This window comes from Carex rostrata, chromosome 12 (genome assembly GCF_964058835.1).
Source record: "Carex rostrata chromosome 12, lpCarRost1.2, whole genome shotgun sequence".
Taxonomy (NCBI): Eukaryota; Viridiplantae; Streptophyta; class Magnoliopsida; order Poales; family Cyperaceae; genus Carex; species Carex rostrata.
In genome coordinates, this window is record NC_135929.1 from 1,440,553 (window position 1) to 1,460,621 (window position 20,069).

The 20,069-nt window shown below is 34.5% G+C and overlaps 1 protein-coding gene and 1 pseudogene across 2 annotated transcripts; both read right to left on the reverse strand.

Moving 5' to 3' along the window:
- Window positions 1-726: 726 nt before the first annotated feature.
- LOC144562804 (Major facilitator superfamily protein) lies at window positions 727-4,062 on the reverse strand. Its single transcript, XM_078312098.1, has 6 exons — window positions 3,933-4,062; window positions 3,435-3,540; window positions 2,716-2,933; window positions 2,072-2,613; window positions 1,598-1,941; window positions 727-1,474 (listed from the first exon to the last, which is right to left on the reverse strand). The coding sequence occupies exons 1-6, from the start codon at window positions 3,933-3,935 to the stop codon at window positions 945-947; spliced, it is 1,743 nt and encodes a 580-aa protein (XP_078168224.1). The 5' UTR covers window positions 3,936-4,062; the 3' UTR covers window positions 727-944.
- Window positions 4,063-15,481: 11,419 nt separating this feature from the next.
- On the reverse strand, window positions 15,482-17,984 carry LOC144562805 (chaperone protein dnaJ 49 pseudogene; annotated as a pseudogene). Its single transcript, XR_013514211.1, has 2 exons — window positions 16,555-17,984; window positions 15,482-15,731 (listed from the first exon to the last, which is right to left on the reverse strand). The product of XR_013514211.1 is annotated as a chaperone protein dnaJ 49 pseudogene (transcript).
- Window positions 17,985-20,069: the final 2,085 nt, after the last annotated feature.

Sequence of the window (20,069 nt, forward strand, 5' to 3'; positions counted from 1 at the left end):
CAAAAATTCGTGATTCAGGTATAATTCGGGTATAATTCGGGAATGATTCGGAATTATCCGGATCAGAAATCTCAGTCCTGCAAGGGAGCAAAAAAAATAAAAAACCAAAAAAATAATTGTTCTTGGAAAAATTCAGGAAAAATTCGTGAATAATTTGTAAAATTCGGGAAAAGTTCGTAAAATTCAGGAATTATTCGGGTTTAATTCGGTCAAAGTTCGGTCAACTAAATAATTCGGTGTTCGGTTCGGCATCACCTCAAAAAAGAATTAAACGGATATAATTCAGATATAATTCGGGTACCTTGTCACTATGCTTGCTTGCGGTTGTATTTCATGATAGCTTCATGATCGAATTTAGAATAAATTGTTTTTAGAGTAATTAATGTTCTGAAATAGAAAACTTATCTTTCTTCATTATATTCTCTTGGCTTGAATCCTCAAAAATACAAAATGAAATTCAGATATTTAAGAAAACAGAAATAATTTTGGGATCAGTTTTGGTGATTGATCCCCTGAGATCATCACACCTGCTCTCTTTTTAATTGCAAATGGATAGTGTAGCCAAAAACATCTCTAAGCTCAGAAAGCACAATGCTTGCAGTAACTAAATTAGGCTCTTATTACAGTTACTTAGATTTGTACTATATTCCAGAACCACCTCTAATAGAATTGAATGCAAAATAAACTCTTACCGTGCTTGGAACTTATGCAAAAGAGCGAAGGACATATTTTAGATGTTTTTATCATTGCATGCAGCCCATTTTACAATAGCGCACAAGAATATTTTTAGACAATTATAAACACAACACGAGGAAAATAAAATAAAAAAGACAACCATAATTAACCCAACAAGCATGAGAGAAAACTCGAGAAACAAAGTAAAGTGAGTTAGAAAATGCATAATACAACAGTGTAATGAAGTCTTGAAACAGATAACGGGCCGGTTAGCATTTGTCATCCAGGGAATTCTTTTCACCATTATTCATTGTCAGAGCACGAGACTGGGACTGCGGTTTTATGGTGAATATGGCACACACAAGATAGACGATGAGATTAACAGTACTAAGGAGAGCAAGAAGGCCATAGAAGTAATCCAGCCTGCCTTCATTGATGTTATCAGCTAGCCATGATTTCTCACCGTTGTGCCCAGTGACACTCTTGATAACAGACACCAAGAAGCTGCTCAGAAAGAAACCGAGTGAAAGAGTGGTCAGGCAGAGACCTGTGCTCAATGTTTTCATTCCCTTCGGCGACCTTGTTATGAAGAAGTCTAGTTGGCCGGTGTATATGAATGCCTCCCCCGAACCAACCAAGAAAAATTGTGGAATTAGTGTGAAAACACTCATCGGAAGTGTCGTTACCGAACCTGAATTTCTCGCCACAGATAGCCTCTTCCTCTCTGTTAGCGCTGCTGCTATCATTCCTACTATTGACATGGCCAGACCAATTCCAATTTTTTGCAGGTTGGTAAAGCCTGATAAAACAAAACAAAAACAAAAAAAAAATTTCATCGATCAGTAATCATATGAGAGTTTATTGAAGGAATCAGGTGCCATAAATTAATCAGCATTGTCCTGCATATTATTTTTAGAAATACCTTCGGTGCCTTTCCACCTTCTGAAAAGAGGCATGATGACACGGTCGTACACTGCCAAGGTGATTAGAATTGCACCTACGAAGAAAACTGTTAGGGATCCTGCGGGAATCTGAAACGTTCCTATCGTTCTCTCCATGGTGCTAGCTTGCTCCACTGAGAAGGTGATCATCTGTGCATAGATTGTCCAGAACAGAATTGTGGTGGCCCACACCGGAAGAAGCCATATCATCATTTTCACCTCCTCTACCCGACTCACTGAGCACAACCTCCATGGGTTTGGCACCACTTTTCCATCTATTATCATCTCATCACCTTCCACCCTGATTGCTGCCTTGTCTAGAAAACTACATATATAAATTTAACCAACAAAAAAAAGTTACGAAATTTTTTTATCCGAAAATGAATGATATACATCAAGAGCATCGATTAACTGTCAAGTCCATGGAGAATAATTAATACTACATTTGTACTTACAGGTATTGTTGTGTGTGGGGAATTCTGGTGGCTTCGGGATGATCTTCATATAAGATGGAAAGGTTGTCATATTTAAGGTTTCTTTTCCTGAAGGAGGCAACAATCACTTGGAGGATATGAACAATTGGGCTCCCGGAACTTTTCTTGTAGCGGTATCTCTTTGTTCCAGAGAGGAAAATGACAATGGCTACGACCATGGACAGGCAGCAGATACCGTAGGCCCAGCTTCGTCCAACTTCGTCTTGTAGGTACACCAGCACAGTGACGGCAAGAAGAGTACCCATGCTTATGAGGAAAAAGAATCTATTGAAGAAGAAGGTCATTTGCGTTCTCTCCCTTTCATCCTTATCATCAAATTGGTCTGTGCCGAAGCCCGACACACTCGATTTGAGTCCCCCTGTTCCCAGTGCTATCAGATACAAGCAGAGATAAAGTACTCCCATCTGTGTGCCACTTGCTTCTTGGCAACTCTGTGAGGCCACATTGCATGGCGGTGGGCGGAACTGCGGCAGCTTTGTTGAAACAGAGATCAACCCTGTTCCCTGTTATCATAACATCGTGTTTAGTATGTGTAAAATTTACTTGAACCCTCTTATTGAGATTAATTGTTAATGTTTCAATGAGGATATGAGTACAGTACATACCAATGCCTGAATCGCAGCGAATATGGCAATGGTGCGAAATCTTCCGAGGAAGGAATCGGCAAGGAAACCACCAAGCAAGCATAGCATGAAGGAAGTACCCAAGAAGTCTGTCACGATGTTTGCTGATTCGGCGCTGGGTACATGCATTGTGCCAACCAGATAAGTCACCAGGTTTACTGCTATTCCCATTGTTGACAATCTCTCACATATTTCAATTCCTACAAAGCATGAAGCATGCATTTAGTTAATGCACATATTGTATTCAAATAGAGAAATTGAACTTAAAGAATAAAAATATGAGAGTTAGGGCAAGATTACTTGTTTAAGACTTTTATTGATTTAAATTTAGATATTAGTGTTTTAATTAATGAAGACTATCTATGTTTATAATTAACTAGATTGGAGTCAAACAACAAAAATGTGGAATTAAGTCAAAGTACAATAAACTGTTATACAAAAGACCAAGAATCAAATTGGTACATCACAATTTGACAGTTAATCATGGTACGTAGGACCGAAACATCGTGGACTTAAGATCAATTCTGTCATCATTATTATCAACTTTTATACAGTATATTTCTTATCTTTGACGAATATGGGGATAGCTCATATTTAGGAAATCTATACAAAATATTTACAAGAATAATTTCTCTGAAATAAAGAAAACATAGTAAATAGGTGGCTATTTAATTCTGTGAGGGGTAGAGAGAGAGAGAGACCTAGGATAAGAGAAGCGGTTATCCAACCGCCAGTCTTTGATTTGTCAGCAGGGAACCCTTTGTAATTGACGGCATCAGATACTGTCCAGCTCATCTTCCCTTCTTCCTGTACAGTCAGATACATAGGCATATGTAGATAAATTTAGTGTAAACTCAGGAAGATAAACCATGCTGGCATGGAGACAACACTATCATAATTTCAATATCTCATTAAACGTAATCATGCGGATGCCAATATAAAACCAATTTCTATTTGGGTTAATTTACAACTGCACATTTGGTTGTCTAGTTGAAGTAAGAACCTAAGCACTACCTCTGTGTACAAATGCATTTCAAGGTCTATAGCCTAGAATCTCCATTACTTGCATACATTGGAATTCATCTGTGTTAGACTTTAGTACAGTTGCATCTAATTTAATGCCAAAATAATGGAGACAAGTAAGGCAACCAATCATATAATTCATGAATGTACATGTAGTTAAGAGAACTGGAGCAAACCATTTTGATTGATCAGAGCCTCCTAAAACAATCTCACTCAGGGTGCAAGTGGGGATGTATTTTGTTAGTATTTCTGGCTTAGATGGCGAGACAGGTGTGATACTAGCACCTTTATATAGGAGAGGAGAAAGAGAATTAAAGAAGGGACCCAGTAAAGCAGTAATACTACCTCCCCACTATCTATTTATCAAACTGGGAACTGCTGGGAGCCAGTTCTTAAACTAAGTGGAGGCGGTTCTCTGATTGGTAAAGGAACATTCCAGGAACTTTTCTTTTTTTGGCCTTCTACTTTCTCTCTCCTTCATGTATTATTGTACAATTTGATCAATTCTTTTGATGGATGAGGAGGTGATACATATCAGGGGAGACTGAGGCATAATGAGTGTCTTGAAATTGAATTATCATAATGATTTTTTACTATATATATATTCTTGTTGATAACATATGCTTCTCTAATCTAACGAGGTGATAGATAGATTTACTAGATAATAAGTTGTAATTAATTAGCTAGTCACAGTTGCTAGGAGAGTCTAGCATGGGACCTTTGTAAATACTTCTCTTAAATTAATACAATTGTTAGCGGCATCAAGCCGTCTAACCTTAAAAAAAAAAAAAGAGATAGATTTACTGCCCCTACTACTACGGTAAGATTCAATCATATAATTATTCACCATGTATAGCACACACGCTGTACTCTCTTCTTCTTCTTTTTTTCCAAGGATGCCCCACTATGTGCATATAAAGGAGCCTCCCATTGTTTCTCCTCCTCTAATTTTTCTACCAATTACCTTTACAGAAAAAGGCATATCTTTGATTGTTGCTCAGTCTTTGCGTCACATTTACTTATTACTAGTTCTTTGTCAAGACTTAACTTTTTAAAGGAATTTTCTGATAAAAGATGGTTTGCATATACACGAGTTATATAATTATATTATGGGCATGAAACATGTGCCCCAGTAGTTTATTTGTGTGTTTCCAAGGGAAATTTAGCTTAAAGTACAGTAGATATTTCTTATGCATAGTGTCTTATATATGAAGCCACCGGAATAAACTAAAACAGCATCAATTTGCTTAATTAAAACCGAGGAAGTTTGACTCTGGTACAGATATCATAGTTATTGACTTATTCCAATATGGTTTCGCCTTAACCCAGAATAAGCCCATCTGGACTAGCCTCGTCCGTTGATTTTTTTTTTTTTTCAAGTCCTGTTGAGAAAAACAGAGAGAGCATGCATGATGGATTCGAGGATATGATTGCAAAATATTTTGATGAAACTATGATAAGGTATCTTTCCAAAAGTAACGTAGACAGGATATCGAGCTTGATAATTATCACATAAACTCATCTCTGAAAATATTATAAGTATAATTTTTTGCAATGAATTCCCGAATATTGTAAAATACACACTTATTTATTATGGAATACACATCTAACTATTTTAATTAAACACAACTGTTGACAAACATATATAATTTGACAGCTGATAATAGTTTTCTTAAATTTTCGGACTTGCTTTGAGAACCCTTCAAATACACTAAACTGTTGAAAAAAACACAAGTGTTATTTTGAATCTCCAAACTTATTATTCTCATCATATTTATAATGCATGCTTGTCTATTATATTGCACATTTAATAAATATTACAAAATCTCTTGGTTTTGTATGTAATATCATATGTGTGCTTCTGATACTGCAAGTTGGTTCAGTATTGATCTAGCTAGTTTAGATGCTTTGTTTATGCCCTTTGGATTATGTCAGGATATTTTGGTAAGTGTAGGGGCTAGCTTATATGCATACTGGTTGCTGCTTGTCAGTATAGACAACAGCTTGGATGTTTTTAGCTTCGTATGTTGATTATCCTAGTAATACTCGTCTGATATAGTTCCAGTGATTTGGAGCTGTACTAAGATAAACTCTTATATATGGTTTTGAATGAAATCGGGAAGCTTTTGATGTCACTTTTATAAAATATATATATATATATATATATATATATATATATATATATATATATATAGAGAGAGAGAGAGAGAGATGGGCTACGGTGAGTTGCGAAGTAAAACGCGTTTCTAGTTCACGCCGTATTTTTATTTTGAAAGTCCAAACGACCGATCCGAACCGTTAGATGTTTAATCCATACTGAAATGTGCTTGGACACCAAATTTTATATTTTTTGGATTTTTTTTTTACAATTTATTAAGCATTTTTTAAAAACTGCTATTTTGCTATGAACAGTAAAAACAGTAAAATTTTCTGGACCATCAGATCAGCGACTTTCAAAATTACTTAATAAATAGTAAAAAAAATCTAAAAAATGTAAAAATTTGGTCTCCAAGCACATTTCAATATGGAGAACAAGATGAACGGTTCGGATCGACATTTTGAACTTTAAAATTGCAAAATATGAGCGTGAAGTAAAATAGTCTCTTTACTTCGCAACTCACCGTAGCCCACCTCTATATATATATATATATATATATATATGAGATGGGCTATGGTGCATTGCAATGCATAGGCCCCTTGTGCATTGGATCATAAATCATCGATTCAAAGTTCAAATGACCGATCCAAGCCGTTCATCTTATTCTCCATATTAATATGTGCTTGGAGACCAAATTTTACATTTTTTGGAATTTTTTTAATATTTTTTTAGATTTATTGAATATCTGAAAATCTGGGTAAACAGTAAAAAATTTTGGACCATCAGATCAGCGATTTTCAAAGTGGCTTAATAAATAGTAAAAGATTCCAAAAAATATAAAATTTGGTCTCAAAGCACATATTACTATGGAGAACAAGATGAACGGTTTGGATCAGTCATTTGGACTTTGAATCAATGATTTATGGTCCAATGCACAAGAGTGCCTATGCATTGCAATGCACCATAGCCCATCTCTCTCTCTATATATATATATATATATATTTTTTTTTGCTATTATGCAATGCATATTAATTTGGTTATCAATTTTTTTTTGGAAAGTTGAACAAATATAGTTTGGGCATATGTGGAAGTCAGGATCCGAAGAATATCTATAATATTCCATGGAGGAAAACATTTCATAGCATCTTTCAAGTGGTCCCCTGTTCAATTGGTATCAAAGACCATATTACAGTTTGTAAACTCAATCTTTCACTTTTACCATATATTAAATTTTATCGATTATATAAATTCATACTATATATATATATAGTTCAGGAGTTAGGACTAGAAGCAATTCCTTCGGTAACCGCGTGGATGCTTAATTGTAATGTAAAATAACGACATGATGGCTATATTACAAAGGAAAATGTGAGAGAACGACAAGACATGAAAAAGAGCATATTGCTTTGTTTTGCCCTGTTTTATCTACAGATTTTGAAAGATTATGATGTAAATCTATATGCGCTTCTGGCCCAAAGCAAACTTAGATAAGGAACTGTGGCTTCTGATTCTATGAACAGGCTAGGCCTTGAATTGAAATTAATCTCTCATCTTCACCTTTTAGTATTTCAAAAGAAGGTCACTAACGACAGTACGTATTTTTCTACTTATGACTGTCGCTGCGAACAGGTAACAACAGTACAATACATGCATTCCAGATGCATGTACTGTTTCAATAATTGAATGCCAGAATTATTGAGAGCTCAGCTAGTATATATCAATATCATGATCAGTAAACTGGTATATTTAATTAGTTAAGCGCCTGAGAGAAACGGAGAGAAAGCACAGCGCGTGAAGGTTGGAGAGTGGGCCCGCGTATAAAATAAAATAAAATAGTCACATCACCTTTTATTTGAAGGTCAAATTAGCTTGACTCATATATGTGCATTAGTGCATGTATTATTGATCCACCAAAATAAAAGGATCAGAGAGGAACTAATTGGCATCCACAATTTACTTATCCAAAATATTGAACGCTAATTAATTGAAAACAAAATCAAACAAAAGTAGTGGGCTTTGAAATGTCAAACTCCCCAAAGGAGGTGGAGTTGTGAGCTGTCCTGTCATCCTCGCCAAGTCAGCTGGTCTATATGAAGCTTTAATTAATTGTCGATTAACGGTCAGGATTTCTTCTGATTAAACAAATTAACAACCATGACTCCAAAGTTTGCAAATTGAATTGCAAAATTCTAGTTGACACTCAAAATCTCTGTTGGCATTTTTAATTTTACTTTTATAGATGCAATACAATTGTAAATTTAGAAAAAAAAATTACTAAGTAATAAAAGTTTTTATTTCCATCTTCATTCTCTTACATCCAGTCAAATTTGTTGCTGTGGCATTAAAAGCAATTATTAATCAATTGTATGGCTGTAGGAGTTGTGAAATTAATTTCTTTTACTCTTTGATAACTATTTGAAATTGCTAATTAATTTTATAGATGAAGATGCTCTAATTTAAAGTCATATGTCAATCAAATTGAAAAACAAGAATTTGGGTTTAGTTGGCAATAAATCACACTTAATTTTGGCATTAAACGACATGTAGCCCTCTGTGTAAAAGATCGTTAATAAATGAATTCCATGATATTAAATATATGGATATGCTTTAAAATGGTTGAAATCGTCTAGACCCTGATGATTTATTGCACTACTGTGAATTTTATTTCGTCATAGAAACTTTAAATCAATTTTTTTTTTTTTTTTTTTTTTTTGTTGCTTCAAACACGCCCGTAGGCAAGTACAAGTTTCTTTGGGATAGTAGGCAAAAGCATATTATAGGTAGGTATTATATATACTATCAAAGAGTATTGAAAGACGGAATATGTGAGAGAGAGAAAAGTGAAAATTACAAAAAAGAAAAAATGACGGAGCGTTATATATATATTCTTTAAACTTCTCAAAATTACATATGTTTTTGCAAATTTTCTGAAGTACATATATTATTCTAAAATATAAATTTTTTTGGTGACGCCAGCACGTCCCAAATTCTACTTCGTGTGTACAGATTTTGTTTGATTTAGTAAGATATTGAACAATAAAAGAATAACTTGCTCTGATACCACTTGACGCAATCTCGGTCCCGGATCTCAATTCCGCTAGTGGCGGGTCTCGAACTCGGTTTAGTGGAATAGAAATAAAGAAAAGCTAAATAGCAAAAGGTGAGTATAAAACTCTCTCAAGAAGAAAATATATTGATCAAAATTGTTTTTCTCTTACAAAATGATCTCCTTTTATAGCCATAAGGAGGGATTAATTGATTTGTAACTTAGATATAAACAAAACATAAATGATAACTTAGGAAATGTAAATCTAGAAAATATAAATTTAGGAAATATAAACAAATATTTAAGAGATATCTAGGAAATGTAAACAACAATTAATATTTCTAGAAAATGTAGTTGGTCAATCTTCAAAATATAATTCCTCTTTAATAGTAGCTGCATGTTTATCAAAGCGAGTCTGATTCCGAATCCAAGTCTGACTCCGAGTTTAAATTTGGGTTTGAGTCCAAGCCAGAATTTGGTTTTTGTCACTTGGGTATACATAATACAATTTTAAAGAATACCAAATGTACTAAAAGACTCTAGTTAACCATGATTAAATATTTAAAATAAGGATTACAACTTTGTTAACAAATTAGAGACTAACATATTCTTTCATTTGCTCTCCTTTCTCTAACAAAGTTACAAGCTTGAGAGAATAAAAATTCTATGTGAAACCACTATGTTGAATTGGAAGGTGATGGATAGTTACACACGTATAACATATATGTAGTAAGACTTGTACAGATTAAGTGTACACGAATCTTGATACGGATTCAACAGTTATTATCATATATCAGATTGAATTTGATACAATGTTTATCAGACCATCCCACTCCATATTTCTTTTATGTTATATGTTTATAAATGTGTACCTCAGACGTTTTGAGTTGTACGTATCTACAGAGTACATTTTGATAAAAGACAGTGCTTCAATATTGTATAAAACTTATGTACTTAATACATTTTTCTAATCATGGTCAACGAGGAATTGTGAGTGTGGAATTACTTTTAATGGAAAAATTAATGTATAAGAAAAATGCGAGTGTTTTAAAATTATTATTTTTGAAGGTCAGTGGGAATTAGGTCTTAGGTGTCCACCGACTGTTGTATTAGTAAGAAATTCCCTTTTCACAGCCTACACGGTTCCTAATTGACAGTCTCACTAATATTATTAAATTATACACGGATAAATTATACACGGATATATGTAGCAAAATATTAAGGAAAATTTTATATACATCCCAAATCTCGAAATTAATTACATTTTTCTTCCTCTAAAATTTATAATATCGCATTTACTCTTCTAAATTAAAAAAAAGCTCACAAATTTATCTAATTTATTGACTTTTCTATTAAACAGTCATTTAAAATTTATTAAATATTCATTTTATGTTTATTAAATAATAATGTAGTCTATGTAAGAAACTTTTTGTCTTCTGACTGACTGGTTTTTGAGAACAAATAGTTTATATATGTACTTGTGACGCATAACCAATGACATTTAGGAATATAATTGTGTGTACATTACAAGTAAGCAAATGAATAGTTACTTTCAAAACCGACAATTAATTGAAAGACTAAATATTTCTTACATATTTTTATTTTTTTAATAAAAAGTAAAATGGGTACTTTATAAACTTAATGAGTATTAATAAAGAAGTCAATAAATTGGGTAATTTGTGAGTTTTTTTTTTAAAATTTGGAAGGATAAACATGATATCATCAATTTTAGAGGGATATACATAAAATATCCCTAAATTACTAAATATTAATAACATCTTGATTTTTTTTTGACAAAATATCTTGATATTGATTAGAAAAATAAAACTTATTGTTTAAAATTTTAACATATAATTTAATAATAGTGTAATTTAAATTTATAATTTCAAATACTACACCAAATTAATAATGATAAATTATGAATTTCTGACTGATATGGCAACCATCAGACAAATGACATGTGAGAAGCAATTTTGACCGAATATGTCAGATTATCCAGCAATATAAACACGTATCAAGTAATTACAATAACACCTACAGATTTCTCCTAAAAAAAAGAAATAAGTAATTACAATAACTAGCTAAAAGTTAATTTCTTTTTATTTAATTTTTTGGTTTCTAGCTAAAGGTTAATAACATCTTGCTAATTCTTAAGAATAACTACCTAAAAATGTTTAAATGTATCGACATATTCATCAATAATTATTAGCTCAAAATTTATAACTTTAAATGCTATAAAAATGAATATCGAGTTGTTTCTTAAAAATACATACATGTTAAAATGACAATTATATATTTGTAGTAACATAATATTTGTCAACACCAAAGCATGTAATACACAAAAGAGATGGATTTTTTTTTAAGTTATAAATTTTGAGCCAATAAACTATTGAGGAATATGTAGGTAGTTATTGACATCAATCAATATACAGTTAACATTTAGGTTGCTATTGCAGGAGTAGAACTAGGGTGTTCTTAAGTTCACCAAGTCTCTTGGTAAACTCAAGTCTAAAACTCATCGAATCGGTCTTAAACGATGAAATCCTAACAATTAAAATCTGCCTACCTTATGAGTGATGCATCTATGTGTGAAAATTTTAAACATTCAAATTAATTTAGTATAAAGTCAAGCAGTCAAAATTAAAAGGTTAATAAATTATTTTTAATGCATTCATTTTTTGAACTTTTTTTTAACCACTTGATTCTATGCAAATTTAATTTCAAAATTAAAAAAATTTACATGTAGACGCATCACTCATAAGGTAGGCAGATTTTAATTGTTAGGATTTCATCGTTTAAGACCGATTCGATGAGTTTTAGACTTGAGTTCACCAAGAGACTTGGTGAACTTAAGAACACCCTACTTTTCAACAATTACTAATTTATACAAAAATATTTTATATCTCACCAAGAGTTAGCCTTTAACAATTAGTTTGTATCTTTAACAATTAGTTAGATATATATTTACTATTTAGTTTTCTAGTATTAAATCTGAAGATGTTAAAAAATTAGACGGTTGGATATAAAAAAGAGTGGCACACTGAAAGTCTTTTCCTTGTGTTAAATATATAAGAGCAGTGACTATTTTTTTAATAATAAATTTTCATATGAAGTCTGGCTTCAGCCATACAGGTAAAGTAAAAGGTGAGCTTCTAATCTTAGAATCTTACCATAAGCCATACTGGTAAAGTCTGGCTCATCCATGCACCAAGGGGCCGCTCTTGACCAAAAAAAAAATGGCATGGGAGTTACAATTTGATACTCCATCCTGGTTAAAAAAATATCTCTAGTCCGTTAACCTTCCTCCTTTCTATTGGTGTGTTTTTACTTTTTTCCCTTTTGCATACCTATGATTGATAAAAAAAAAAAAAATAATAATAATAATAGGCTAAGCATAGTATATATGCTTGGATACTGATGGCATGTATTAATTAATTGCACAACTCTGTGTGGTCCTAGGAATCAAAGGCAGTCCATAACTCCATATCAGTCATCAACATTTGACACAAATCTTAATGCAGATCCGACGGGTCTGATGAAGCATCAGACTGAATTTGATTTGCCCATCCAACCGCACCCAATTCCGTGCGTGGTCCCAATAACTTCACCCGATTGTGGTTGTGTCGCCATAATCAGATCAAATTAGAGTTAAAACAACAATTGAAGAGTCCAGTCGACAATTTCAAGTTGATGTGATGATCAGATTAATTTGTGGGAGGCAAAGCAACGTTGCCATCCAAATCGTACTAGCTAAGATACAATAGATCAGATTATCCTTCTCTTCCCCATGATATTCTGTCTCAATCTTATTATTATTCCTCCAAGTTGAATTTCACCTCATCGGTGCATTGCTGATTTTTAGTTTGTTGAGATCATTTTTGTATAAATTAGTAATTGTTGAAAAGTAATTAGCATATAGTAATTAAAATAATATTATTGATAAAAGAAATTCTCTGTACTAATTCAAATATTTATGAATTATTACACTTGACAAAAGCAAAATTATCAGCTGCTCTTATTGAGCGGGCCCTGTTAATTAACTAATTAGCTGATGTCTTACCTAATAGATGCGACAGTTCAATACGAATTTTGTTAATCTCGATCTGATCGACTTTTCCACCAAGTTTCCTTTTTGCAAACATCAATCGTAACCACCTGTAGCACCTGTCTGGCAACTAAACCTCAAATTTTCTTAGACCGTGTTATACTCTTATTAGTACCTAAAAGAAGGTTAGGTAGCTAAGCATGTCTTCTATTATGAGATTCGATATCTTTATTTTTGTACTGATTTTACGAGCCCAGTCCGCCTCATTTGTTTAGTCATTCCATGTTTTTAAAGCCCACTCAAGTAGCTAGAGTATCATTTTTTTTTTTTTTTTTTACTTTTTTTTGTATTTTCTTTCATCCAAAAGTGTTTTTTTTTCAGATTGATGGATGATTCATAGCTGAAAAACATATAAATGTCAGTCCCGATTCAGAGTTACTGGTATGGTTCATAGCTGATACAGAAAATTAGTTACTGGTATATAATTGACTAGTTACTGGCATAGTTGGTTAGTTACTGGAATGGGACCTTATCTCACACAAAAAAAAAGATAAAAAAAAAAAAAAAAGTAAACGGATTTAAGAAGAATAAAGAAAATTATTGACTTCAAGGTAAATACAAACTGGGCTTAATTTAATATGTATAACAAGTTAGTATCGAGCAAACTGGCATAATTTAATGCCAGTACAAACTGGCATAGACCTTAAAGTTCCATTTTGATACTGTCAAAAATGATATTGATGGTAATTTTATTTTTATGTTTACACCTCGTTTGGATGGAGAGTAGAGGACGGAAAGGGAGGTGGAGAATAGAAGGGAATGAAATGGGATAGAAAGTAAAATTAATATATTTTACACCTCATTTGGATGATTAATGAGGAAAAATAAATTTAACTTTTTTCTCATCTTATTTCTTGTTTAGTTAATTAAAATTTAAAAGGCTAATGAGAAATTTGGTGACTACTATAGATTTGTTACAAAGAAATTTTAATGAGAATTATATAAATAAGGTATAGGATTGAACATTTGTATCATTTTTGTTGAAATATTTGTAACAATTTTTTTTTCCATCCGTTACATTTCAAATAAAAATGAAAAATTAATTCTATTGATTACAAGCATGCAAAGTTTAACATTTTTCCTCCTACCCTTTAGCTCCGACATAATTTTGCCAACCAAACACAATTTGAGTAAAAAAATAATCTCTCTTTCCATTCCATCCCTTCTACTCTCCATCCAAACAAACTGTTAATCTATGGTGTGCCGAACAAGCCCAAAGCGTAAGGTTTTAAACTATTACTGCTGAACAAAGCCCATTCTTCCTAAAATCATTGGAAATTAAACCGCATGTTTTTGGAAAATCTGATGACAATAAAACTGGGAGCATCATCATAATAGTGTTTTCATATTGTAATTCCTAGATGAGTTTTTTTTTTCCTCCTCTTTTCTTGTCCTTTCATGTTGTTTCATCTAATGCTTCCCCAGTGGAAACAGAACAGCAATTCAGGAAATTATACACACCAACTCTTCGGGAAATGCATATGTATTAGCTTTTATGATTACTCGTTCTTTAAAAGATTCCCCAACCGTATGATCAGAATTTTCCTCTGATATCCACTGATGCGTTTGATACCCTTTCATTGTCCTAGCTATTAGAGAAATTTCATATCCTCTTATACGTTTGAAAAATTATTTTTGCACCTGCAATCCTCAAGTGCATCCCAAAAATATTTATACTTGACATCCACACATTATTTAAATTTGAATTCATATTTATGCATATTACCTACATTTATCACCTTTTTTTTATGAATGATCAACTTAGAAACTCTGCTGAATAAATAGTAGATTCAAATCTATAATTTGTATACCTAGTAACGTAAGATAAACAAATGTACTCTTTTCGACATTAAAGCCACTTATAATAAGGCCTGCTGTCAAGATGTACTCTTTCGGGTCTCACAATATTAAATAAAAACTATACATTATGCAGTATCGCCTGTACTTCATTCACCAGAGGCAAAAGGGGAAAAAATGAACAGAAAGAAATAATGGTTATGTAGTATGTTGTATATTTAAAACAATATGATATTTCCTGATGTAACAGGGTGTCTAACTACTAAATATCTCTTTTATTTATTAAAAAAAAACTCAATCCATAGGTCATGGACAAAATGAGAGAAATGATTCATAAAAACTGCTTATCTTACCTGGCAGATGAGTTTTCAAGCATTTGATTGAAGTATGATCCACAAAATATGCAGCAAGCCAGGCAAGCAGCGCCCCCTTTTTTCAGATTTGATATAAAACATCATAATTGTACTAAGGGAATTTCTAGTTTTAGTTCAGCAGGGTTCATTGACTGAAATAAAAAGGAATAATACAGCTAGATATAAGACATGCACACAGCGAGAAGCATGATATCATCAGGAATGAAGCAACAGTAGAACTGTTAATTCAAATGACGAGCACACAAACTGCTGAAATTAGATATCAATCTTAAATGTGTAAGAAAATTGCAAGAAACAGAAAGTGATGAAAGAAAAAAAATAACCATATACAGCATTAGGTCCAGAGTAATCCAATACCTTCTGAGCATATACTAAGACAACACAAAAAATTCAGAACAATGAAAAAAAATATAGTTTAACCACCTATTAACTGCTTTATTTCTTTTTTAGGACAAGATATATTTGTTGACAATGATACCTCCTCGTACAACTTTGGAACCTCAACCAGTCGTATAATATTGAAGCTTAATCACAATCAAAACTCCTCTCATCAATCTGCAATATGCAATAACAGCATAACAAATAAAGATTAAGATATGGAAGCACAAATATCTATCTACACAATCAAAGCTACTTAGGCCTTGGATACAAGTGAAACAAGGAATTTTATAGTTTTTGGATAGTTTAAATAGAGAAAAACTCAACAACACTAGAGTTAGCAGCAAATACAAAGAAAATCCTACAACTATGAAAATACCAACAGACACATCATAAAAAAAGTACTCCAGAAGACCAAGCAAACACTATTAGATTTATTTCTTAAGAAAGATGCATATAAGTCTATGAGGATCACAATTAACTATAAACTTCTTGTCACCAATGAAACTTTTACATCTGACAAAAGGGTAAAAATGTCAAGAGGGAACTAAACAATATCCAACTCCCTGAATTGGTCATTCAGAGTTTGGCAAGCATTAAATGTTCCCATTTAGGTCAGTCTGTCTCTCTTTGTCCAAAAAATACATAAACATTTCTCTTCATTTCTGTCAGCTTCCTGTTGCTCCATTACTTCGAGACTGTTCTCTTCTCCCCAACCACCAACGGAGGGAAATAAAAGGAGGTGGGGTATTGGAGAAGTACAAAAATAGCAAAGGGTGGAAGGAAATGGACAAGTGAGGACAAGAAGATCAGCATAGAGTGTCATAAGAAGCATGTAATAATGTTTTCATGTCATCTCACATAGGTTCATCTTTTGTAGGGCTAACTCCAAGGAACTTACTGATCACAATCCATACCTAGACCAACTAGCTCAAACATTAACGTAAAAAATAAATAAATAACCGAAATAAAAGTCAGAAATAAAAAAACTAAGAGCTACCTTGGATCGATGATGTCAAGCAGATGCAGATGCATATGCAGCTACAGCCTCCTCGTACTTGCGAAGCAAGTCGCAGTGCGGTGTCTCACGTGTGTATCCCCACTGGCGCCTCTGCAACTCGAGCCTACAGTTCTGAGATACAACCCCTACATAATCTCTTTCAATACGCTGCTCCAGGTGGGCCCGCTGAGCACTTTGATGGGGATATTCCTGTTCAAACTTGTCTGGCGACTTGACATAGTAGGCAACACCCCTCCCAGTCTGAACCTTATGATCGAAAGGGTACGAGCGTGAAAGCAAGTAGATCGGGTCTGATGATGGGAGAAAGTTCATCAGGACCAGGAGGATCACAGGCAAGATCTGGATAAGCATGCGGTAAGGGGAACCACCACCACCACCACCACCAGCACCAGAGCCATGTCCACCTCTATGACCGTGTTGTCGACCCATTTGGAAATGAAAAGTGCCAAAAGGAGTGGTGGCAGGAGCCATTCCACCATAAAAGAAGTTCCTAAATATCTCATCAGCATCAAACTCGTCTTCATCATAATAACGGTACCCGCCACGGTGCCTTGTGGTGGCCCTTCCGTGCGTCACAGGCTCTTCGGATCCGACAAGGTCATACCTCTTGCGGTTCTCCTCATTGCTGAGGCACTGGAATGCCTTTGACACGGCCTTGAAGGCTTCCTCTGCACCAGGCGCCTTGTTCTTGTCTGGATGCACCTTAAGGGACAACTTGCGGTAGGCCTTGCGCACATCCTCCACCGTACAGCTCTTCTCAAGGCCAAGCATCTGGTAATAATCTTTCTGCTGCTTCTTAATTTCCCTCACGATCTCCACCTGCTCTTCCGTGTACCCCACTCCACCGGTGCCATTAACGGAAGCCCTAGTGCTAGCATCAGGTTGCCTATGTCTGACAGTGGTCGTGGAAGAAGAGGCCGGAGAGGACGAGGAAGAAGAGGTGGCGGTGGCTTCTGTAGCGGAAGTCTCAGCCTGGGTTGGAGAGGAAGAAGAACCTTCTTGAGTAGAAGAAGCATTGGAGAGGAGATCGTCAATAGGGAGGCTGGGATCGAGGCGTCGCGCTTTGGCAAGGAATTTGAGAGCACGGGTACGATCCCCAGATTCTAGAGCTTCTTTGCCTATACGCAAGCATTTAACCGCATCGTCTTTGTTTCCGTCCATCGACCAAAAACCCTAGATCGGGATCCGCTAATTGCGGAATCAGGGGAAGAAGGAGAGAAAGATTGGGGATAGTATTGGTCAGATCGGTTCGAGTCGGAGGAAGAAAGGGGATGGAGAACTCGATCAATCGGGATTTGAAAAGGAAGTCGTGGATTTGCTACCCCGATGAGTCGACTACACCACCACCAGGAAAGGGGACGGTCTTAGCTGAAAAGTAAGAGAGAGGTCGGGTAGTGATTTTTATTTATTTTTATTATGCAGCATCATAAAAAAATAGATATTTATTTTCGGGCACAAAGAATAATTATAGTTAATCACCGTCAATTGGTACCCATCAGCGCATCACCTCCGTCTATAATTTAATTTTTCTATTATTTTTTTTTCAGATACTTTCTGCGTTGACTGTCATTTGGCACTTGATTGGCGGCTCTAGTTAAATCGGACGACCCATAATCAGCTTGATGACGCGTTGCAACTGATTTTTAATTCCCGAGTTGGAATCCCCTAAAATCGGACGACCCATAATAAGATCAAAGATGCACCTCATTGGGAATTGGGAATTCCTTTCATCTATAGTAACATAATATTTCTTTTTAGATCTGAACCGTCTGATCAGAATCTGTACAAAATATAAAAAAAATATGCATTCCATTTTAGACCGAATTGATCTGGATTTTAATTGGACGATCCAGATCTAAACATATATATATATATATAGAGAGAGAGAGAGAGAGAGAGATAGATACTATACTGGTCCTAACAAACTCAGATGGTCCCCGTGGTGGAAGGAAATACAGAAATTAGATTATATTGGTCAAATGAGTGTCTGGTACCAACTAGGTTTAGATAGTCAAGTTTCATTCTGGAATGATATTTGGGTTGACCAGTGTACTCTAGCTATTAGTTATCCTCAACTTTATGCCTTATGCCTCCAACCTAATATTTCTGTGAATGCAGTACTTCGATCCCAAGGTGATGTAGTTCAATTTAGAAGACACTTGTCCGGAATTCTGGGGATTGAATGGAGTGAAATTTTAAGATTAATTAGTATAACAGCCTTTACTCATGCACAAGATCGAATATCTTGGAAATGAGATTCTTCTAATCAGTTTACAATACATTCCTTATATGCTTTTCTTGTGTTTAGAGGAATCAAAGATGATAAGTATGCGATCTGGTAGAAACTACCCATTCCTCCGAAAATTAGGGTTTTTATGTGGCTCTTGTCCAATAAAAGAATTCTAACTAAACAACGACTGACTAAAAAAGGTTGGATAGGCTCTAATAAGTGTCATTTTTGTGGTGCTGCCGAAACTATGAACCATTTATTTGTTCAATGTGCTTTTGTCAAAACTCTTTAGTTTTGGATGGGATCTTTCCAGGATGTTTTTATGAATTGGCACTCTTTTGATGATGTTATAGATTATGTTCAATCCTTACCTTCCAAAAAAAGAATAACTGCTCTAATAGTAATAAGTGCAATTTGTTGGCCGCTTTGAAAACATCGCAATGACATTTGTTTTACAGGGGTTGCACCTAAATCTAATCGTTCTATAATATTCCTCATTTTGTCCTTACTTCACTATTGGGCAGGAAACATCAAGGAAGCAGTTGTGCAAGAGATGATGATTTGAACTCCCGCTGAGATTGACGACATTCTGTTGTGCGAATAGGCTGAAGCTCCTGAGATTGTGGTGTTGGATGGGGACATTCATACTGATGAGAATGCTTAGTTGTTATTATACTTTTCTCTAGCTTTTATTTGTGTCATGTTTTGCCTTGTAATAAGTAATATCCTAGCCACTTGTTATGCTGCTGATATGAACTTTGATTTGGAAGGCTGTTGGTATGCATTTTTCTATGGTTTACTTTAGGAAGATGAGATAAGGATATAGAGGTCATTTTTCTAGTTGTTAAGGGTGGCTATGTTGTTTTCTTTTGCTGCTGGTAATCGTGTACTTATGAGATTGCTTTTGCTAATGCAAATGGACAAATATGCCTCTTTTAAAAAGAAAAAAGAAAAAAAAAATATATATATAGGGATAGGCTATTATACATTGCAATGTAAAAGGCTCTCTGTGCATTGCGTTTTGATCCCTTGGATGTCTTTTAAAATTCGTGCATATCAGATGGATCTGATTCTAAAAATTTCGCTGGATTTGAATATTTTCAGAACTGGAGGGTCCATTTCAAAGAGCGACCCTTTCTTTCCCCAACCCGACCCCTTCATTCTCTCACGTGACCTCACCCCAGCCCCAACCAAAACGCGGCAGAGAGCCCTGACCACACGGCAGAGAGCTCCGACCCCCAGCCCTGACCCTCCTCCTCTCTTT

Coding starts and splice junctions, on each gene's coding strand:
- LOC144562804 (XM_078312098.1), bottom strand. Junction 2,934..3,434: donor AACCGCTTCTCTTATCCTAG/GTCTCTCTCTCT, acceptor CATGCTTTGTAG/GAATTGAAATATGTGAGAGA. Junction 1,475..1,597: donor AAGGTGGAAAGGCACCGAAG/GTATTTCTAAAA, acceptor TTGTTTTATCAG/GCTTTACCAACCTGCAAAAA.